The 25273-nt window shown below is 40.1% G+C and overlaps 1 protein-coding gene across 5 annotated transcripts in view; it reads left to right on the top strand.

Moving 5' to 3' along the window:
- Positions 1 to 25273, top strand: part of LOC131690945 (pericentrin) — a 141117-nt gene that overhangs the window by 65895 nt on the left and 49949 nt on the right. For 4 of the 5 annotated variants that reach the window (XM_058977034.1, XM_058977033.1, XM_058977037.1 and 1 more), the window contains 3 exons: positions 22605 to 22730; positions 22801 to 23895; positions 24302 to 24469. In XM_058977034.1, the coding sequence (XP_058833017.1) occupies positions 22605 to 22730; positions 22801 to 23895; positions 24302 to 24469 (1389 nt within the window). The remainder of the gene's footprint in view (positions 1 to 22604; positions 22731 to 22800; positions 23896 to 24301; positions 24470 to 25273) is intronic. The other variant, XM_058977035.1, reaches the window with a different exon arrangement.

The following is a 25273-nucleotide window of genomic DNA, read 5'->3' as shown; positions in this document are numbered from 1 at the left end:
TATCATTGGTCAGCGAAATTGTACAGTAACGCCGAGAGTGGACTGACGAGCGGAAGTGGAAAACAAAGGACATCGACAAGGACCTTTTTGTGGAAGGACTTCGTGCTGACAGCGTCACTCCAATTTGGAGTGCCGATCAGCTGTCGGAAACAGTAGCTAGGGCATGCGATGTAACAATGCCGAGAAAAATAGAGCCGATGAACTACCGGCATCCGGCATCGTACTGATGGAACGAAAGGCTAAGCATCCTCCGGGCTGCTTGCCTAAAAGCCAGACGACGCGTCCAGAGAGCAAGATCTGAGGCAATTAGAGAAGAGTGTAAGGTTATATTCTGGGCGGCCAGGGTAGCTGTTAAACGCGAGATAGTGCTAAGCAAGGATCAAGGGTCCGATGACGCCAGTCGAAATGTGCGCCGACAAGCTGAAAATTATCGTGGAGAGCCTTCTCCCGAAGCACGACCCAACCGCATGGCCGTCTACACCATACGTTGATGCAGACGGTGGAAATGCAGGTGACAATCACTGATCCAAAAAATCACATATATTTCATGTGAAAAAGCACATAAATGTTAAAATCAACTAATCATATTAGATTCATGTGCAGCAATTAAAATTCATACCTACAATGATAACTTTCAAATAAGGTACCAATAACTTTCAAGTATACAATACATACATTGTATGTGATAGTCACATACTTCAAGTATTATATGTAAAGCATGTGAGTATTATGTGAATGTACGATGTGAAAAAAGTAAACAGATTTAATATGGCGTATTACCAGCACAAGGTATCCGAATTACAGCCGGAGATCCTCAAACAGTTTGATAAAGGTATTTAAATGAAAATTAAATCTATTATATACATTAAGAACAATGCCATTAAAACGTAATTACATTTCAGAATCTGGGACTAAATAAACTGGAGAAAAAATTCAAAATTGGAATCAATGGTGGAAACAATATGCAGCGATTCTATTTCGGAATTGTTATACATTTATAAGTAGTTCAAGTAAATATATACATTTCAAATCAATTAAATGTCTTCATATTTATTCTACATCCTCCACTCTTCTTGAACACATAATAAAAGCATTTGAATGCTATAGGAAATGCAACTAAAAATCGACTGAAACTCACATAAAAATAATATGGATGTCATCTAGAAAGTATATGACATTCCTATGGAAAGCATCTGAATTTCACTTAAGATATACGTGCAGTCAACGATGATTTTAATTTGATTGACAATGAAATCTTTTAGGTGTGAAACATGTAATATTTACGTGAAAAGTGTTATGGAAAATATTTATATGTTTTTGCATATGATAAGGAAGTGATAATTTTTTTGAGTGATCGAGTTTCCAACGACGAGCTCCTTATAGCGGCAAAAGGGCTGAAAGCGAAGAAAGCTCCCGGACCGGATGGTATCCCCAACGTGGCACTGAAGACTGCGATCCTGGCGTTTCCGGACATGTTCAGGATAGTCCTACAGAAATGCCTTGGCTTGACGATGGCTACTTCCCGGATAGATGGAAGTTCCAGAGGTTGGTGTTGCTGCCAAAACCAGGGAAACCACCAGGAGATCCAGCATCGTACTGGTCTATATGCCTGCTGGATACTCTCGGTAAGCTCTTGGAAAGGGTCATCCTCAACAGGCTATCGCAGAGGTAGTTCGGGTTCCGGAAAGGGATATCGACGGCGGACGCCATTCGCATAGTCATCGCGAACGCGGAGAAAGCATTCAATCAAAAGAGAAGGGGTAATGGCTACTGCGCCGTGGTAACGATAGACGTGAAGAACGCGTTCAACAGTGCTAGCTGGGAAGCGATCGCCGTAGCGCTACACAGAATGCGGGTTCCGGACTATCTATGCAAGGTTCTGAAAGTTACTTCCAGAACCGAGTACTTGTCTACGAAACGAGCATGGGGCAGAGATCAACTAGGGTTACGCCGGAGTAGTTCAGGGCTCCATAATCGACCCAACGCTCTGGAATATAATGTACAACGGAGTGTTAACACTGGAACTGCCCAGGGAGCTGAGATCGTCGGCTTTGCAGATAATGTTGTCCTGACGATAACCGTCAAGTTGCAGCTGGTTCACCACGAAACCGAGGTAGTGCTGGTCAGCAACTGTAAAAAAATCCAGTGTGTCGAGATTAGCGTCGGAGGACAATCCATTCAATCGATGAAGCACCTGGGTGTGATGGTCGACGATCGGTTAAATTACAACAGCCATGTCGACTATGTAAAGTCGAATGGTATATGAAACTCGACCCTCCGGGCCTCGGTTACAAAGTCGATTTTTAGAGTGATTGCATAGCCTTTCTTTACATGAAATCAGCAAAACATGCTATAATTTTTAAAGCATACAAGATAGACACTTGGTGTTTTCAGTAAAGATGTTCGCTATAAAATTACCCAAGACATCATCTCAATATAATTTTCTGATAAAATTAATGAAAATATCTCCGTTATAGGGGGTTTAATCTGTTAACACACAATATCAAAGAAAGAGCATATTACATTCAATAACTTCTCAGGAGCTGCTATTGACCTCAACTTAACCGTTTTGGCGTTAATATTTGATTGCATGTTTTTGGTCTAATTTCTATATATTGGAGCGGTAAAAATCCGTCGTTCGTATTTATTATTCGATGTCCCTTTTGATAATAGTCCGTTTTCAACAAAATATAGCTCGTTCAAAAGCTATTTGTATAACGTGTCTGATGATATATAATGTGTTAATCTATGTTGTCAATTACGCGAAATAATGCGTTGCGTAAGCACGGTACACTTTGTAGATTGCCTATTATTAATCAAGCAACAGCCTTACAAAAAAACTAGCCTTCTTTATGAAATTGCTTTACAGATTTCCATGTTTTTTTACACTTTCCGCATACCCATATCTCGTCTGATCACGGCGGGTAAGGTTAAGATATTATTTTGGGCAAACGTTTAAAAATAGGCACGCATAAGTAGAAATGTGAGAATCTCCATATTCAGACGTGAGATTTACACTGCAGCATTGTCGAGTGGTGGAAGGTCAATGAACATATGACGCATCCGCTCAAGAAATTGAACACTAGTAGGAAGAGGATGGAAAAGTTTTCTCGATTCATTTTCGTTTGTGAATGATTTTACTACCATTCACTCGCAATATATCCAGATGCATATCAATTGAAAAACATATCTACACATTTCCTGCAAGGACGGATCAATGTGTTTGATGTTTGCAGGGATGCCGGGTAATATATTGTGAAATCTGTGCACAACCGTAGGTCAAAAATTAAGAAATCTGTGCGAGTCTGTGCATTATAACATAAAACTGTGCAGCATATTCAAAATCAATGAAACACAGATTAATCTGTGCACCTGGCATCCTTGGGTGTTTGTTCAACGAATGCCCAACGTTCCCTAAGGGATATTACTATAGGATGTCAAACGCAAAACTTTAATAACGATATGTCGTATGCCTTTCATTTCATCAATCAAGAAAGTGATTTCGATTTTGGCAAGCACTTGTCTATAGAACGTACGTAATAAAAACAAATTTAAGAATACAATGGCATAGCAAGTTTTTAAAATATCAGATTTGAAATATAATATATATATATATATATATATATATATATATATATATATATATATATATATATATATATATATATATATATATATATATATATATATATATATATATATATATATATATATATATATATATATTATATATATATATATATATATATATATATATATATATATATATATATATATATATATATACATATATACATATATACATATATATATATGTATATATATATATATATATATATATATATATATATATATATATATATATATATATATATATATATATATATATATATATATATATATATATATATATATATATATATATATATATATATATATATATATATATATATATATATATATATATATATATATATATATATATATATATATATATATATTATATATTATATTTCAAATCTGATATTTTAAAAACTTGCTATGCCATTGTATTCTTAAATTTGTTTTTATTACGTACGTTCTATAGACAAGTGCTTGCCAAAATCGAAATCACTTTCTTGATTGATGAAATGAAAGGCATACGACATATCGTTATTAAAGTTTTGCGTTTGACATCCTATAGTAATATCCCTTAGGGAACGTTGGGCATTCGTTGAACAAACACCCAAGGATGCCAGGTGCACAGATTAATCTGTGTTTCATTGATTTTGAATATGCTGCACAGTTTTATGTTATAATGCACAGACTCGCACAGATTTCTTAATTTTTGACCTACGGTTGTGCACAGATTTCACAATATATTACCCGGCATCCCTGCAAACATCAAACACATTGATCCGTCCTTGCAGGAAATGTGTAGATATGTTTTTCAATTGATATGCATCTGGATATATTGCGAGTGAATGGTAGTAAAATCATTCACAAACGAAAATGAATCGAGAAAACTTTTCCCATCCTCTTCCTACTAGTGTTCAATTTCTTGAGCGGATGCGTCATATGTTCATTGACCTTCCACCACTCGACAATGCTGCAGTGTAAATCTCACGTCTGAATATGGAGATTCTCACATTTCTACTTATGCGTGCCTATTTTTAAACGTTTGCCCAAAATAATATCTTAACCTTACCCGCCGTGATCAGACGAGATATGGGTATGCGGAAAGTGTAAAAAAACATGGAAATCTGTAAAGCAATTTCGATCCGTTTTGTTTTAAAGAAGGCTAGTTTTTTTGTAAGGCTGTTGCTTGATTAATAATAGGCAATCTACAAAGTGTACCGTGCTTACGCAACGCATTATTTCGCGTAATTGACAACATAGATTAACACATTATATATCATCAGACACGTTATACAAATAGCTTTTGAACGAGCTATATTTTGTTGAAAACGGACTATTATCAAAAGGGACATCGAATAATAAATACGAACGACGGATTTTTACCGCTCCAATATATAGAAATTAGACCAAAAACATGCAATCAAATATTAACGCCAAAACGGTTAAGTTGAGGTCAATAGCAGCTCCTGAGAAGTTATTGAATGTAATATGCTCTTTCTTTTGATATTGTGTGTTAACAGATTAAACCCCCTATAACGGAGATATTTTCATTAATTTTATCAGAAAATTATATTGAGATGATGTCTTGGGTAATTTTATAGCGAACATCTTTACTGAAAACACCAAGTGTCTATCTTGTATGCTTTAAAAATTATAGCATGTTTTGCTGATTTCATGTAAAGAAAGGCTATGCAATCACTCTAAAAATCGACTTTGTAACCGAGGCCCGGAGGGTCGAGTTTCATATACCATTCGACTTTACATAGTCGACATGGCTGTTGTAATTTAACCGATCGTCGACCATCACACCCAGGTGCTTCATCGATTGAATGGATTGTCCTCCGACGCTAATCTCGACACACTGGATTTTTTTACAGTTGCTGACCAGCACTACCTCGGTTTCGTGGTGAACCAGCTGCAACTTGACGGTTATCGTCAGGACAACATTATCTGCAAAGCCGACGATCTCAGCTCCCCTGGGCAGTTCCAGTGTTAACACTCCGTTGTACATTATATTCCAGAGCGTTGGGTCGATTATGGAGCCCTGAACTACTCCGGCGTAACCCTAGTTGATCTCTGCCCCATGCTCGTTTCGTAGACAAGTACTCGGTTCTGGAAGTAACTTTTCAGAACCTTGCATAGATAGTCCGGAACCCGCATTCTGTGTAGCGCTACGGCGATCGCTTCCCAGCTAGCACTGTTGAACGCGTTCTTCACGTCTATCGTTACCACGGCGCAGTAGCCATTACCCCTTCTCTTTTGATTGAATGCTTTCTCCGCGTTCGCGATGACTATGCGAATGGCGTCCGCCGTCGATATCCCTTTCCGGAACCCGAACTACCTCTGCGATAGCCTGTTGAGGATGACCCTTTCCAAGAGCTTACCGAGAGTATCCAGCAGGCATATAGACCAGTACGATGCTGGATCTCCTGGTGGTTTCCCTGGTTTTGGCAGCAACACCAACCTCTGGAACTTCCATCTATCCGGGAAGTAGCCATCGTCAAGCCAAGGCATTTCTGTAGGACTATCCTGAACATGTCCGGAAACGCCAGGATCGCAGTCTTCAGTGCCACGTTGGGGATACCATCCGGTCCGGGAGCTTTCTTCGCTTTCAGCCCTTTTGCCGCTATAAGGAGCTCGTCGTTGGAAACTCGATCACTCAAAAAAATTATCACTTCCTTATCATATGCAAAAACATATAAATATTTTCCATAACACTTTTCACGTAAATATTACATGTTTCACACCTAAAAGATTTCATTGTCAATCAAATTAAAATCATCGTTGACTGCACGTATATCTTAAGTGAAATTCAGATGCTTTCCATAGGAATGTCATATACTTTCTAGATGACATCCATATTATTTTTATGTGAGTTTCAGTCGATTTTTAGTTGCATTTCCTATAGCATTCAAATGCTTTTATTATGTGTTCAAGAAGAGTGGAGGATGTAGAATAAATATGAAGACATTTAATTGATTTGAAATGTATATATTTACTTGAACTACTTATAAATGTATAACAATTCCGAAATAGAATCGCTGCATATTGTTTCCACCATTGATTCCAATTTTGAATTTTTTTCTCCAGTTTATTTAGTCCCAGATTCTGAAATGTAATTACGTTTTAATGGCATTGTTCTTAATGTATATAATAGATTTAATTTTCATTTAAATACCTTTATCAAACTGTTTGAGGATCTCCGGCTGTAATTCGGATACCTTGTGCTGGTAATACGCCATATTAAATCTGTTTACTTTTTTCACATCGTACATTCACATAATACTCACATGCTTTACATATAATACTTGAAGTATGTGACTATCACATACAATGTATGTATTGTATACTTGAAAGTTATTGGTACCTTATTTGAAAGTTATCATTGTAGGTATGAATTTTAATTGCTGCACATGAATCTAATATGATTAGTTGATTTTAACATTTATGTGCTTTTTCACATGAAATATATGTGATTTTTTGGATCAGTGATTGTCACCTGCATTTCCACCGTCTGCATCAACGTATGGTGTAGACGGCCATGCGGTTGGGTCGTGCTTCGGGAGAAGGCTCTCCACGATAATTTTCAGCTTGTCGGCGCACATTTCGACTGGCGTCATCGGACCCTTGATCCTTGCTTAGCACTATCTCGCGTTTAACAGCTACCCTGGCCGCCCAGAATATAACCTTACACTCTTCTCTAATTGCCTCAGATCTTGCTCTCTGGACGCGTCGTCTGGCTTTTAGGCAAGCAGCCCGGAGGATGCTTAGCCTTTCGTTCCATCAGTACGATGCCGGATGCCGGTAGTTCATCGGCTCTATTTTTCTCGGCATTGTTACATCGCATGCCCTAGCTACTGTTTCCGACAGCTGATCGGCACTCAAAATTGGAGTGACGCTGTCAGCACGAAGTCCTTCCACAAAAAGGTCCTTGTCGATGTCCTTTGTTTTCCACTTCCGCTCGTCAGTCCACTCTCGGCGTTACTGTACAATTTCGCTGACCAATGATGTAGTGGATCGCTTGGTTATCACTATGTGTGTACTGCTCACTAACTCGCCAATTCATGTTATCCATCAGCGACGCGCTGCAGAATGTTACGTCGATGATAGATTCTCGGTCGTCTTTACGGAATGTGCTAGCGGAACCTTCGTTGCACAGCTCTACGTCCAGCTTTGTCAGTGCTTCCAATAAGCTGTAACCTCTTGCATTGGTCAGCCGGCTACTCAACTCGACGGCCCAAACGTTAAAATCTCCTCCTAAAACAACCGGCGTTCGCCCGACTACGAGTGGGTTTATAAGTCCAACATCCGGCTGTACAGCTCTGGTGTCCACCGTGGAGGAGCATAACAGCTGCCGCCATCCCTGCACTATCCACCACCCAGTTACCGTTATCGGGAGGGTCACGATACGGCTCTGCAATAATTGCAACGTTGTACTTCGTTTCTGTTGTTGACTGCCACAACAGTTGCTGTGCAATGTCACAATGATTAAGATTAAGCTGGGTTATCTCCATCATCATTGGCCTGCCTTCGCCTTTTTGTACTTGGGCATAAGAGCCTCCCTTCACATGGCGGGAAAGGCCCACATTTGTGCAGAGCGAGCACTTCGGTTGCTTCGTGCAGTCTCTAGCAATGTATCCCTTCTCCCCACATTTTCTGCACAGATCAGATCTGTCCGGGCCTCTACAATTTCTTGCCTGATGACCGAAACCCAGGCACCTGAAACACCTCTCCATTTGTTTAGTGGCTCTAGGGATCAATCGTAACGAGCACACCGACCATCCGAATTGGATTTTACCGGTCGAAATAAGCATGTTGGCTGCGGTTGGCGGTAAACGTATCACTGCTGCCTGTGTGCCACTTGTAAGTAGTGGTTTCCCCACTACTCTGGTTCTGATTGTCCGGCGGATCCTTTCAGGGCGGCCTAGGTACTTCTACCAAGACTTTCGGATTTTCGTAACACAACAAAAGAAAAGGTAAACAAACAAATAAATTACTAAATTTACCAACTTTTATTCACCTCTCTTCTTTGTGCACTCTCCGCTGCTTGTCGATCTGCTGCTGTTGGCAGAAAGACAGCGGTTTCGTCCGACCGGCCGGGACTACAACGGCCGAGTTCTCCCGGAATGTTGTTGGCAGCAGTCCTTGGCGTTCAGCTAGAGAGGTGAGCTTCCCTAGTAACAATTGAGGTTTTATGGCACTCTTAAAGCCCTTCTTAAAACTTAGAATGCACTTGTAGTGTGCTATAAAACTAGGAATGCTACTTGGGTTGGCTCCTTTGTGGGAACCTCCCTAGCGACGTTGGTGAATTATCGCCGGATCGTTTTGCTCGCCGCAAGCGATCCCGGAAGTCACCGTAGTGCACTTCCCAGGGGACCCTTTGTCCTCCCTGTTTCTTTCTCCTTTGCGATTAACTGTGGAGCAGAGCTAGGCGTGTTCGACAAATCCTCCACAGTGAGAACGGTACTGGTGTCACTTGGGTCACTTTTATTTAGCCGTGGAAGCGAGCGGCTCCTTGGCGATTAGCTTCCGATATCTGGCGACCCAACATCACAAAACACTGAGCACCCGGACCATGGACCGGCACTTTCGACGGGAATCTACCGTCGCACACGCGCACTGAACTTGGTCACGGTAGCGGGAAACATTTTTGAAAAAAAAAAACAATTTTCTGGACATCTTTTCGTTGCCGTGGTCCGTCACTATCTAATCAAAACTCGATGGCCGCCTTTCTCACTCCAACAAAACAAACCGCCTCGTCGCATAGCTGTCAACGATGAGCAGCATAACCAGTGCACACGTATTTTCGCAAGAGGAGAGCGGTATGCCCTATGTTATTAATACACAAACATAAAACAAAATTTTTAAAACCTATCTGTACGTACAAAACCGTTCACAAACGCAAAACTATACAAAAATTTACAAACTAAATGTGAACGGTATCGAACAGCGGTGACCATAACATTAAGTAAACAAATACACTCTACGGAATGTATACGCAAAAAAGGGTATATTTCCACCCAGTGCTAAATTGTTGCCCTGACGGCTTACAATCTTTTTTTTTCTAAACTAACACCTAACACCGATACAATAATATTAAACAAAATGAAATAAATAAATATAGAATGGAAAAACTAACTACATCTAAGTATTTCTTCCACAATTTTTTAATAATTCATAAAAAAAACTAATCGACCGGGTGTCCTCATCGGCGAAATGATGGCCTGTGTTTGGTCTGATAATATTGGCAACACACGCGAAGCGAGAGGCTGTCAGTCATTACCATTATCCAGTTATGGGTTGAACCCTAAATCCAATCCGAAAACAAAATCGGAAACAACTCGATATTCTCAAAATTCTGCAAGTGACAATGACAATTTTCAATGTTTCAACTTGCAGAGGCACGGTTGTCGGCATTATATTGTTCTGTTTTATCATCGAATGTCCAGAAATGTTGTACGTGTTCTTACGGTACCTGTACTACACGCTTGTGTTGGGGTTTCTATCAAAATGCATTCATACAATTATCCCATTCATTCATCCTCAATCACTGGCCTACTCGAAGATTCACATTCCGATAAGCACTTCGAGTTGACCCCAAAACAATTCTATCTGATCATTCACACATACTTTCATTCATTCAATACGATTCTGCACTTATACATTCACACATACAATACCGCTTAACACGTCATCGTTTCTCCCACTCACAGACATTCCGGACAAAAGTTTGTATACTCGTCCCTTTTCGCCTCAAAACGAAAAAGAAACGTTTGAGAAGGACCAAAGAATTCTTTCGCATAATTTAAAAATATCAAAGCGATTCTCTTCGGAATCAGACGAACCAGGTTTAATCAAAAACCCAAAATTATGCGAATTGAAAGTTTATCATTCGATTCGAGATCGAAGACGCGTGGCGCTTTTTATCCCATCCCCCTATCACGCACACCACCCTGATCCGAATCGGGCTACACCTGCTTGGTGCAGACATTGGGGCGAACATCGGGGAAAATGTCAAAATTGATGATCCATTCGGTTTGATGAATGAATCATCAACATAGGTAAATAAAAACAAAACAGGTTGCGAAATAAGCGTTCGCGATCTGTTTATTTTATTCGCGATTTTTATTCCATTTACCGTCGGTTCACGGCAGTAAGTGTATTTAGATGCGTCCGGTGCCCCGAGAACGGCGGAGTACGGGAAAATATCTTGGAAAATGCGTTCTAAAAATTTTCCTGCAGCAATTTCAGTCCTCTAGAATAAAGATAGAGAAGATGAAGAAACTTATTTTGTTTTTGAAGTAGAATACTTCTAACGTTTCAATATAGGGGTCCCGTTTCAAAGTTTCTGCTGAAATATTTTCCCAATCTTCAAATGCGAATAACTTCTGTTGTACTGATCGAAATCGCTATATTTTTGCACTATCTGATCGGAAATATGTGCACGTATGTTGTATTTGATTCCTTAAAATGTACGATTACTATAAATAACGAAAATAATATATTTTGTGAAAGTGGTAATTATCAGCGCTGATTGGTCCGTATATTTCAATCAAGCAGCGAGCTTTGCTAGGACTGCCTCTTTGTTATCCACTGAACGCGACGCACGTATAAAAGCAGCACATAAGAAAAAATCGTCAGTTTGCTTTCTGACCTCGTAGTAGTTGCTACGTTCCGTCAGCTCGAAGCAATATATTCCATGACTGTCGCCAGGCATTATTTCAATGATTTACAGGCGCGATAGTTTTATGTATACAAACATCACAGACCACAGAAAAAACAGAAACGCTCTTTTTTCGGAGCTAAATCTTGAGCGTTTTTTCAAAAAGACATCTGCAATGAGTTACTCTCTTTGTTTACTTTCTCTTTCGATTTTTGCGGCGTCACTATAACACTTTTCACTTATTTTACAGTACAGATCGAAAGACGGTGGTTTTAACTAGCATATTATGCAAAGAGTCGATCAATAAATGTTAAAGTGACCGAATTATTAACAGAAGAGAAAGTAAACAAAGAGAGTAACTCATTGCAGATATTTCTTTTTGAAAAAAACGCTCAAGAAATGAACAAATTTCAAGTGTTTGCTGGCGATGTGGTTGGGTGCGAGAGACCGCGCTCTCTTTCTCTGTCAATTATGTGTGGCGTTCTCAAATAAATTCACTACGGCGCGCGCTATAGAGTTCACTGCGGAGGGTGTATATTGGACCGGCAACAATTTTTCGGAACACTGTTAAATCAAACGATTTGAAGGAGATTATGTTGGTTTGTTGAATACTGATAAGATAAGTTTCTGCTGATGGATTGATACTTGTGGTAACCTGGAAAAACGTTTTACGTATCATCGTATATGTTGCTATAAACACAGTTTAAAACCGTTTCGCAAAACCAGATTGTCATGGTACCACATTTGGTCGGTGTTAAGTCAGACTGGACTAAGTAGCAAAACGTTAAAAAATGAGATAATGATAGCACATGATAAACAATTTCTTAAGCTATATTCAACTTTTGCCAGATTTGAAATATGTAACAGTAAGAAAGAGTTATGGCGAAAATTAATTTTCAATTATAATGCAAGGGGTGCTGCGATTCAAACTTTAAACTCGTTTTTCTCGAAATCAATAAATTGTCACTTAGTCCGGTCTGACCTAACAGCGACCATTTGTTGTTGTCTATTATCATCGTGACAATTGAAGGGTTATTCCGAAGAAACCTGGTTGGTTATGGTTTGAATATTTTATTTTTTTATAAGACATTTGCCTTAACTCTGTAGGATGAAGTGCCTATTTCACCATACTAAGCAAGGTGCATTTCAAATTCATTAATAACTCGGCCTACAATCAATGGAATGCGTGAAAATTGACATCAGCGGGCAGCGTTTTTTGGATGCTTTGCTTCGTTGGTAAGAACCAATATAAAAACACAAATGCGCTGAAAACAGTGAAATTCTCGTGTTTGAGCGCAACGAACACTCGAATCGAGGGCCCCTATTGTTGCGCTACCATTTGACTCAATGCGTTGAACAAAGATGACAGACACTGCTCTAACCAACAGCTTCAATTGAGTAGGGTAATAATAGAAACATGGCAAAATGGGCTCATCACCCTACTATCCGCTTGAAAAATAATTACCCACCGGAAACTTGGGAACAAAACAGTTGAATTTTACCACACATGTGTCTCGTGCGGACGTTTGAAAGTTTCGAGGTAGAACCGAAATTTCATTTGCATAAACGCATCGCAAGTGATGTACGTGCATATAAATAAATAACAGAAATACCTAATAGGGTGATGAGCCCATTTTCCCCATACTAAGCGAGGTGCCTCACTAATTCGGTAATTTCTTGCCTTACAATCAATGGAATGCGTAAAAATTGACATCAACCACTTTGCTTAGTTGTTAAGAACCAATATAATATCATAAATGCGTTGAAAACAGTAAAATTCTCGTGTTTGAGCACAATGAAAACTCGAATCGAGTGCCCCTAGTGTTGCGCTACCATTTGACTCAATGCGTTGAACAAAGATGGCAGACACTGCTCTAACCAACGGCTTCAAATGGGTAGGGTGATAATAGAAACATGGCGCAAATAGGCTCATCACCCTACCTAATTTTAATTCAACCATGCAGAAGATAGTAAAAATTACAGCATTCGAATTACCAGCCTAAGTGTATTCTACTTCACTCCTGTTATGTCTCTGACATTACCTACCCATCCTTTTTTATTCGGACCAAAGTCTGTGGTGCTGCCGTTGGGAACTGAGGCTGCTTTTGGAAAACTCCCAAGTGAGTAATTCATGTAAAAGAATACCGTCAGTCCACAGACGGCACGGAAAAGTTTTTTATGCTGGTTTGAGGAGATTTGCTGGCCAAACTCGGAGATTCTTACCTGCTAAATCCTCCAGCTCGTAGGAGAATACACCCTCTTTGGTGACGATTTTTGCCGGTAAGTATTGTGGTTCAAGTTTAGCATTATTAGACTCGAGTCCATTCGACAACGACATTCATGTTTCGACGGTAAACCATTTGGCCATTTTCAAAAGGTTTGGCGAACTTTCGATGGCGCAAGTTGTATTGATTTCGAATGCCCTCGCTTGCCTTTGCCAAATTTTTGACCACAATCTCCCGGATTTTGTCTAACTGTTGGTGTCTCTTGGTGTTTCTAGGTCACCCTCACCTAAAATCCTGTTGAAGTCATCGGTTGATCGGCCATTTCATTCCCGTATATGATGAAATGGGGACTAAACCCAATGGAGCAACGATACTGGGATGTGCACATCACCGATGGGGAGCGCATCCTAAATACTACCGTTCACGCCCCAATAAGTATTATGCCAAATGTTCATTATGTCAAACGTCCATTATGCCAAATGTCTCTTAATTTCCAATAGATATTATGCCAAATTATGCGAAAACGCATTTTTCGGCATATTTTCGACTGACGCGAGTGGTGACAGTTTGTAAAAATCGAATTCCGGCAAATGAAAAAATAAATCTTTTCCCCATATTACGGGCCGTCGATTCCTGATGCAAGGACAATAAAAGTGCACAGAATACATCTAGAAACATAGTGTACATTATAAAAATTGTGAAAAATGGTTTTTCAGAGAAAAAAATTCGATACGAAAAGTAAAAAAATACGGCAATAAGAAAAATTGGCATATTCAAATAATTGGAGTTTCACCGACGACTAGCGACTACCAGGTGTCGCCCCAACATTCTTCGCCCGAAAAATAGGTGACAAACCAGCCGGTCGGTGCTCAGCTATTTTCGTTTGCGTCCCTTGTCACCTATTTTTTATTGGGTATTTCATCGGCGGTGCTATCTTTGAAAATGAGCCGCCTTGGATATTCAACTGTTTTTTTTTGCTTTCTTATTTTATTGCAAATGAGTATTGGTTTTGATTCTTTTATATTCAGGTTTGCAGATATTTTGTCGCATGTAAAATTTGGGGGTTCGTTGGTGTGATGGCACTGTAAGGGAACACGTATCCGCCGGTCGGCCAACTTTTCTTTGGACTGAGCAAACTAATTTTTATGTTTGTTTAGGATTTGTTTTACCAACGGGGGAATTGATCCACAGAGCATTCAATGTGCGTAGGGAAAACACATGGCCTTACTTGAGTGGAATGATGACTTCAATCATGTATAAGGTTTGAGAATTGACAATCTAGGTCTATTGATGACATTTGGTCCTTAGACCGACGACGGAATAGCGAAATTAGTCTAAATAATGTCGCAATAAATAGTGATTCGGCCCATTACGCAGATAAGATTAGCTTTTCTAGGCAGTACTCCCACAGTCGGTTGTGTGGAGTTGAAATTGCTTTTGTTTAGAAAACATAGGATACTCTCGGCAGCCGGTTACCTAGTATTTAAAAAGCATAAGCATAAGCATAAGAGATCGCCCGTAGTTGCTGCTCCGTTATTGACCAGAACCAAATTAGATTGCAAAATGTTCATTGGAACAACATGCTTGGGAATAACATGATGAGCCACATTGTACAATCTATTCTGATCCCTGCATGCTGATCAATACCGACGACGGCTACGTCCGAATGCAGATCGTTTGGGAAAGGAAGGAATGTTAGTCCGATACATGTTGCTACTAGAGACCGAGGAATCCTCTGCATCTCCACATGTATCACGGGAAGGGGAGAGTTGTTAGTAAATGTGCCAATAGCGTTATCATGTAATAATTGCTCTGGGCAGCCGGCTGCCGAGAATTTGGGAAATTTATCATTTGTTGTATTAATACGATTAGCAAAATGAGCAACTTGAACTCCGGACCGCCGGCTATAAGGAGCACTGCTTATATTTTTTAATAATATTCAATCACACGACGTATTTGTTCGTGGTTTCTATCGTGTCGGTGCTGATTTTACTCGGCGATCGTTTGAATAAAATGCGGAATCTTATACAGAAGGTTCATCAGACTCCTCCACAGGCGTCGCGGAGCCAGCGGTCTGGAAGGGAACAGGGTCCAGGATCCGCTCCAAGCAAACGATGCGATCGCAAAGCACCAGATAGTAGTCTAGTTAGTCCTCAAGAACACGATCGCTCGAAAAAGATCCCGCTTAGTCCCCGGCTCCTTCCAAACCCTGGGCAGCCGGCCACCGAGAGCATCCCACGTTCACAAAACAAAAGCAATTCCAACCCCACACAGCCGACCGTGGGAGCACCGCCCAGAAAAACCAATCCCATCCGCGCAACGGGCCGGATCACCATCCATTGCGACATCATTTAGACTAACTTCGCTATTCCCTATCTACGATATATTTTTGGGTTGCAAATCACCGAGTGACAACACGTTATACAGGCAAAGAGCCACAACAGCCCGAGATGCCACAAATCAATGAAAGCACCTCCCACCTCCCACATCGGACCGCTTGCGAAACACACGCATACGAACGACCATATCGAACACTGAAGGGAAACACAGAGGATCGCCAACCCGATGCACGGGCCTGCCACCAACAACGGAACCTGAAATCAGATTCACCAAAACAGACGCAACGAATTCCCAGTACGCACCGACCCATGATCACCGACACCAGTCAAACCAAAGTCCCATTGAAGTCGACCTCCCAACAACCATCCATTTTTACGACATTGTCCTCTCGGCCAGATCCGCTCGCACCCTCCCACTCTACCAGCATCGGCAGAAGGCCGACAGCACCCAGTCGTCGCCGATCCAGGAACCAAACGTCATCAACAGACCCAGACTCGCGTGGAGGCGTGAGATAGAATTGAAAGCCAACCAATGAACATGATAGTAAAACACCTATGCTGACATAACTGAAGGTAATTGCCAACCGGTCTCTGATCCCCCTCGCGAACCGTCAATTATCAAACATTATACATGATTGAAGTCATCATTCCACTCAAACAAGGCCATGTGCCTTCCCTAAGCACATTGAATGCTCTTGTGGATCAGTTCCCCCGTTGGTAAAACAAACCCCAAACAAACACAGAAATCAGTCTGCTCAGTCCAAAGAAAAGTTGGCCGACCGGCGGATACGTGCTCCCTTACAGTACCATCACATCAACGAACACCCAAAATTTACATGCGACAAAATATCTGCAATCCCGAATATGAATGAATCAAAACTTCTACTCATTTGCAATAAAATAAGAAAGCAAAAAAACAGTTGAATATCCAAGAGGCGGCTCATTTTCAAAGATAGCACCGCCGATGAAACACGCAATAAAAAAATAGGTGACAAGGGACGCGGACGAAATTAGCTGAGCACCGACCGGCTTGTTTGCCACCTATTTTTCGGGCGAAGAATGTTGGGGCGACACCTGGTAGTCGCTAGTCGCTGGTGAAACACCAATTATTTTAATATGCCTATTTTTCTTATTATATAAGCAATATATGTAAGATAAATTACGGTTTCAATTTACTATTTGTCATTCATCAATTTACTATTCACAGGAATGTTACGCTTGAAATTATATAATTCATTTACTTTATATAATGAAAATGTTGAACAAACCAAAGTACTGCGCTTATTACCATTGTATTAATCCAAAAACTATAAATACAATGAATACAAATAGTGCACATTCGCTATAATAAAGCTTATAATCAATATTAAAATAATCAGCATAATGAAAATGATATTTCGTATATGCTAATAATATTGCTCGTACTGTTAGCAATTTTGATATTAGCTATCAATTTTTATGCTTCTAATTTTTATAAAACAACATAACAGACAACCTACTGCGAAACAAACACCTACTTGGGTCAAGTAAATCATTTCTCGCCTTACCCGCGCAATAATAAACTCAGCTGGCAGCACTAGCACATCCAATCCACATTCACATTGAGAAATAAAAATACGCATGGCCAGCATACCCTCCATCCCCGTCTCTCTCACTCCGCTGTGACTTCTGTACACTTTCTAGCATGTACTTCTAAGCATTCAATACGTGGCTAGACCGAATATGTCTGATGCACAAAATTCACAGCAGAAGAAACGAGAGGCAGACAGAAAAGTATGCTATCGATACATAAAGTTCTCACGCACACACACACGCGTGCGCAACAACACACACACACTCACACATTATTATTTAGTATACGTCTATGCCCACAATTTTGCCATTGTGTTGGCTTCATAAATGCCAAGTAAATTAAGAATTTGTCTAACAACGTATTCTAATGTCTGCACTGCATTGAAATTTTTACCCAAGGCCCTATTAGATTTTACACCACCCTAACATAACCTCATCGAATGAGCTTGGTTCGACAACTCTCGGTGGTCCGCTCAGGATGGAACAATTGCACCAACTAAACAATACTGAGATTAGCATATACTCATACTCAAGTGCCAATGCTTATGCCTTGCACACACAGAAAAAGCTTTCTGCTTACACTTACGCGTAACCTACACTACCGGGCCATCGTTAGCACACTTTTACCATCGGCTATCCAAAGGCTGTAGAAAAAAATCTATAAAATTATTAAAAAACGAAACCACCTGAGTTTCCTGTCGCCATCGTCGAGAGTGCCACTGCGTTTGAGATACCATCATCACGTCCTATTACTACCACAGTTATGCACTCCGCATGCAAGCGGACTCTTTGCTTTATGCTGTCAATATCACATGTAGCATCCCACACTTGAAGCGCACCCTCACATGCATGCTGTTTTACTGCTGTCCTTTCGTATGCACTGTCGCGAACTCAAAGTGAAGCACCTAGCCACTAGCGTTTATGAGGCACAGTTCTTCGGGGCATAAAAACACAAACAACAGCAACAACCACAAAACAAAGCACCTCGCCCATCTCTCTTTAGTCACCCATCGGAGAACCGTCTTTGGATCTTTTGCACTGTCATCATATTTGAAGCGATCACGCGGGGCTTGTCTGGATGGGGTCTACACTATGCCCTGATTTAATTCTGAGCCTTCTGAATAACACACTAGTAACGAAAAGAGCAGCCAAAACTAATTTTACACCAACACAGACGTAAAACACGACGCCGGAACCAGACGCAAGAAAACGGTATCTTCCACAATTACGGAAACGGACCGCGTCCGAACTTCACTCGCTATACTTTACACGGACGCAACCCGAACACTTGGAACAGGAACGGACACCGGAAACACGGAACGAGCCAGTAAAAAAACCAAAAAATTGCGTAGCCGAAAAATGCTACCTATAGTCTTGAGCAGTGTTACCAGAATCTCCCCGGTTACCTAGTATTTAAAAAGAACCAAAAACTAAACAAGCTCTTTTTCGAGCGATCGTGTTCTTGAAAAATGATGAAGTCGCATTCGCCAAAATCATCTTCACAACGCAAGGCAATAATGGAAATAACTCAGTTTGCATTCCTGTTTTCACACTTCTTAATAAAGTTTAATATTAATAAAAGCCCCACTTACTACGAAATCATTATACATGTGCAATTCCAACTATCTACAAGAATAGTATTCGATACAAAAAAAAAATAAAGACGCAGGCAAATAACTTCTGTATAAGATTTCGCATTTTATTCAAACGGTCGCCGGGTAGAATCAGCACCGACACGATAAAAACCACGAAAAAATTCGTCGCGTGATTGAATAGTATTAAAAAATATAAGCAGTGCTCCTTATAGCCGGCTATCCGGAGTTCAAGTTGCTTATTTTGCTAATCGTATTAATACAACAAATGATAAATTTCTTAAATTCTCGGCAGCCGGCTGCCCAGAGCAATTATTACACGATAACGATATTGGCACACCTACTAACAACCCTCCCCTTCCCGTGATACATGTGGAGATGCAGAGGATTCCTTGGTTTCTAGTAGCAACATGTATCGGACTAACATTCCTTCCTTTCCCAGAAGATCTGCATTCGGACGTGGCCGGCGTCGGTATTGATAAGCATGCAGGGATCAATATAGATTGTACAATGTGGCTCATCGTGTTATTCCCAAGCATGTAGTTTCAATGAACATTTTGCAACCTAATTTGGTTCTGGTCAATAACTGAGTAGCAACAACGGGCGATCTCTTATGCTTATGCTTATGCTAATAGGTATTATGCCAAATTATGCCACACGGCCGTTATGCCAAACCTCTCAATAAGCTTTATACCAAATGTCAATTATGCCAAACGTCTTTATGCCAAACCCGTTATCCCAAACGTCCATTATGCCATATAGGCTACACCCCTTAGCATATTACTTGCCAAGATATAAATCATTCAGACAATAAATAGGTTTTGCCTTTCTCATACAAAGAAAGGCTATGCAATCACTGAAAAAATCGCCTTTTTAACCGAGGCCCGGAGGGCCGAGTGTCATACACCATTCGATTCAGTTCGTCGAGATCGGCAAATTTCTGTGTGTGTGTATGTGTGTGTGTATGTGTGTGTGTATGTGTGTGTCATTTAAACTCACAAAATTTTCTCAGAGATGGCTGAACCGATTTTCGCAAACTTAGTTTCATCTGAAAGGTATAACGCTCCCATAAGCTGCTATTGAATTTTTAGTTGATCCGACTTCCGGTTCCGGAGTTACGGGTTGAAGAGTGCGGTCACACAGCAAATTCCCATATAAACTGGTACCACCATGATGTTCAAATGATGTAAAACATATTAAAATTGATGTAACATTACTCTAGTTTGCGGGTCTGGATCACTAATGATCAATCAAAGCAGCTTTGACCACATTGGCCACCTATGATGGTTCATGACGCCCCCGGGGAACCCGCCAAGTTCCTAAGCTAATATCACACCCATTCCCCAACGAATTCTCTACCGATTTTTACAAACTTGATTTTAAATGAAAGATACAGTAATACCATTGACTGCTGCTGAATTTCATTCGGTTCTGACTCTTGCTTCCGGAGTTACAGGGGTGTTAGTAAGGATACACTGGAATTTCCCATAGAAATCGGTACAATCGCAATATCTCAGAGGCTAAAAACTATTGAAATGGTCACCAAATTACTTCTAATCGCAGATCTAGATCACTGATTGCCAATCAAACATTCTTTGAATATATTGTCCACTATCGACGATTCCGGAAGTCCGTAATTCCGGGCATATTACACAATTAAAGTCACATCGGTTCTTCGGTGATGACTGAACCAAATCTCAAATGGAAGGCAAAATATGCAGTTGAGTGTTTCGTCGCCGCCCCTCCCCCTCGCCTTGCCCTTACACCTCCCTCCTTCATCACTCCCTTCCCCTTGGACCACCCCGTATACCGAAATAAGATGAAAGATTTCTGACGCATCCTCCACTCCCACTCTACAAACCCCCCATTTCCTCCACTTTCAAACCCATTCCACCAACATTTCAAAATATAATCACATGAAGATAACATTGAACTCATGCTGATTAAGCTAATTAAATATTATTCTTTTTCCTTTCTCATATAGAAAGGTTATGCAATTGCTCCAAAAACCGACATCCTAACCGAGGCCCGGAGGGCCGAGTCTCATGTAACATTCGACTCAGTTCGCCAAGATCGCAAAATATCTCTGTGTGTGTATGTATGTCTGTATGTATGTATGTATGTATGTATGTATGTATGTATGTATGTGTGTATGTGTGTGTATGTGCGGATTTGTTAACAAAATGTCCACATCGGTTTCTCGGAGTTGGCTGAACCGATTTTTACAAACTAAGATTCAAATGAAAGGTATAATATTCCCATAGGTTGCTATTGAATTTCATTTTCAACCTTGTTCCGGATTACGAGTTGAAGAGTATGGTTACAAAACAAAATTTGTTGATTTTTCCACATCGGTTTCTCGGAATTTTCTGAACTGATTTTGACAAACTTGATTTTAAATGAAAGGTCCATCAGCTGCTGTTGAATTTTGTGTGGATCCGAGTTCTGGTTCCTGAATTACAGGGTGATACGTACGATCACGCAGCAAATCCCGATTCTAACGATTTCTGCGATGAATGTAAAAAGGTGATTTTTTTCCAAAACGTAAACACAACTGTTGAATTTGTAGATCTAGGTCACCAACAGTCATTCAAAGTCTCTTTGGCCACTCTGGCCACCATCGACGGATCCTAAAGCATCCAAATTCAGAATAACGGTTATATTGGTTTCTCGAAAAAGGCTAGACCGATTTGATCAACTTAGTCTCAAATGAAAGGTGTTGCGTCCCCGGAAACTGATATTAAATTCCATCTCCATCCGACTTCCGGCTCCGGAGTTACGGGTTGTGGAGTGCGATCACATAGAAAACTCCGATTCAAACCGATACCGCGATGAATGCAAAAAGGTGCTCTTATATATACTTACCAAGTGTAATAAGAATGAAAGACATTTCCTTACATTTGTACGAACCAGCTATTAAATCATAGTTTGGAGAAATGAGAAAGGCACAATTGCACCTCTAGGTGGATTAAAACAGGTTTTTCTTTTTTGAGATACATATTTTTAAAAGCATTTTAGGAGACGATCCATAAATGACGTAGCATTTTTTGAGTGATTTTTAACACCCCCTCCCCCATCGTAGCATTTCGTCACAAACCTCTAAATACCCCCGGGTAATTACGTAGCTTGACGGTAAGTCCCCCCCCCCCCTTGTTCCCGCAAAATAAAAAAAAAATAAAAAACGATGTTAGTTATTCCCCTTTAAAAAAAACTACGTAGCATGACATGACCCCCTACCCCCCTGTCGTCACACATCATCACAAAATAAAAAAATCCCCCCTCCCCCATATAATGCTACGTCATTGATGGATGATCCCTATGGTGATTCACAAAATTATAATTGTGCTCCTATTGCACGAAATCAACGATACAATAATCCAACAAATAGTCCTATATAAACTCCACGGTTTTGGGCCCTGACAGTCGTCGTTTGTTCCATTTACGCATGTAATTTGTGCCAGTTTTATTTTGACATTGCATTACACTAGTTATTCAAACATGGGTGTAATAAGTCTATCACCCTTTAGTTATGCTTGCAATATTAACATGTATCCATCTCGTGCTCATACGTATTATATTGTTTTCTTCCCAACAGGCGCTGTTATCTGACACGGCTATAGAAGATTGCCATTGGCCACCGGAACTGATACTACTCAGGGAAAAGTTTACTGCCAGGAGCCAACTGGAAATTTCCCAACTTCGAATCAAACATGAGGAAGAAGTAAGATTCTCTATATTAGGTGTGCACGCCAGCAGTGCTAACAAATTGCTCAATCTTTTATGAAATTTAGATGGCCCGTATGAAAACTGATTTTGAGAAACAGCAACAGTGGAAGCTAAAACGCCAATCGACGTTTGATTCGACTCGTGATTTGGACAAAATTATCATCGAGCGAGACAATCTGCGAGAACTCTCGTATACCTTGCGGAACGTTCTTGGAGAATTCTTAAAATATGTTTCGGTTTGCGAAGATGACTTGAATAGCACTGTTCGTGAAGAACTCCAAAAACATGGTTTGATATTTGGCACAGACGACGAGACTATAGAGGCTTCTGCTATCGATGTTAATGTATCAAATATATCGACATGTTCGACTACAAAGAAGTTTCTGAAGTTTGCCCCGGATGTGTCTGGTTTGATTTCAATAATTGAAGACCCTTCATTGCTGGAATTCGTGTCGAAGGACAACGCCAATAGTGATGGAACAAATCAATCACTTAATCTAGAGGAGTGTCTAGCATTGCTAAATACAGAAGCGATGCATCTTTTGACGCTTTCGGAAAGGCGTACAACAAGACTTGCAACGAAGGACGAGGACTTAGATAAAACATCGCTAAAAAGTGATAAATTTGAGGACGAAAATGGCTTTCAGTGTGGGTTCAACAGAATAGAAAATGCTAGGACTCGTTCGTTTGACGAAAATCTGATACGAACCAGCTGTTCAAATGAGAACAAACTCAACTATGTTACCAGTTTACCACTTGATTTGGGATCTGCGCAATCCAGCGGAGAATTAAATATTCAGCTACATGAACTGAAGAATAGACTTTTAAAAACGGAAGATGAGAAACGCATTTTAGAAAGCAAATACAACAGTTTATTTATTGAATTGAATGAAACAAAACTACATTTACTAGACCTAAATGGTCAAAATGTTGAAATTAATGAGGGATATGGAACAAATGCGTTGCTGCCAAGCGCACATAGACCAACCAATTGCTTCGTCGAATTACAGGAGAGAGCAAAGAATTTGTTAGGTACCGTCTCACCCGATCATATCATTGACAATAGTGTTAATTTATTGCAGCTGGTAGAAGATTTCTGCAGAGAGGGTGAACGATACATGGAGGATGAGAAACGCGAGAAACTGGATTTGCAGGCTCAAGTAAGTTTTGTGTTACGTGTTTTGCATGCTACTTCGCATTTTCTAAAATTTAATTGCACACTGTCTAATTATTTTTAAATGTGACTTTTCCTAGAATATTGCACAAATAAAAATTACCCAAGCAAGTTATTTTTTACAGTAACTGCATTCACCAATGTACTTTGTTATCATTTGTTGTATCTCGTAAAAATTGAAGGCACACTTTTTTGTGTGATCACATGAAGAATAATTTTCATAAATCACGGCTCAAAGCAGGTCGTTAATTTGTATTTTTTCTTCCCTCACGCATAACCATTCAAAACGCTGGAACGCTTTAATCTCTTACGCTTGATTTGGAATCATACTGCAACCTTGAACTTTTGCAATACATTCATCTCCCGTCCTCTCCCCTATGAATTACGCTTAGATCGTGGCTGCAGATAAACAACTCAAAGCCACACGGCATTTCCTGGAGGACCAGGCTGCTGAACGAGAACATGAACGAGACGAGTTTGTGAAAGAGATTGGAAAGCTCAAATCACAAATGCGTGAAAAAGATAAGGACAAGGTGAACATTGAACGTCTCACGAAAGAGGTATGTTATTGGATTTTTGTTGCTCACATCCTGCTGTACAGTTGCCGGATAGAAAAATAATTGCTTAGCAGAGAGAGTGCAACTAATTAGAAACAACAATCGTGTAGACATAGATCACAATGCATTAGAAACTTTCACTCTTGTAGCTACAACGAAAAATGCTTGCTATTAATAGATATTTCTATTGCTATTACCTTTATCTATCTGGCAACTCTTGCAAATACGGCTGCTGGTTTTCATTTTCCGCACTCATGCACCATCCATTTGAAACCGTATTAACGCCACAACGAACGGGTATTTGAGTTGGGTCATTTGGCATAGGGGTGTTTTGCACTACGGACATTTGGCATAATGGTTATTTAGCATAATGATCATTAATCGTAATTTTCAGAATTAATTACATTATTACAAGTCATTTGGCATAATGGTCGTTTGGCATAGATATGTTTGTTGATAACAAGCTATTACGGAAGCCAGGGTGTTGCTTTGGTTATATACTTAACTGTCTGCATTTTTAGTCATTTTGTATTGGTAATAATTCAACGATTGGTTGATGTTGTTGCATATGCAGTAGAGTGGCCCAAGGTTGTATGAAAAAAGTGCAATGTGCGGAATTTCAAATCTTGTACCTGAAAAAGATAGTTTAGGTGGCTAATAAGTTTCCCTGGAAATTTCAGCTCATTTGGTACACTCGAAGTGGTTCCGGAAACGGTTTAAAGTTTGTATGGGAAAAATTGATCAAATGAATAGAGAAATGCATCAACAAATCGCCTCGTGAAAACTGCAAGTCAATCCAATAAAAAC

Source organism: Topomyia yanbarensis, chromosome 3, assembly GCF_030247195.1.
Source record: "Topomyia yanbarensis strain Yona2022 chromosome 3, ASM3024719v1, whole genome shotgun sequence".
Classification (NCBI taxonomy): Eukaryota; Metazoa; Arthropoda; class Insecta; order Diptera; family Culicidae; genus Topomyia; species Topomyia yanbarensis.
Note: the sequence above shows the minus strand (reverse complement) of the source record. Positions and strands in the feature narration are given on the sequence as shown.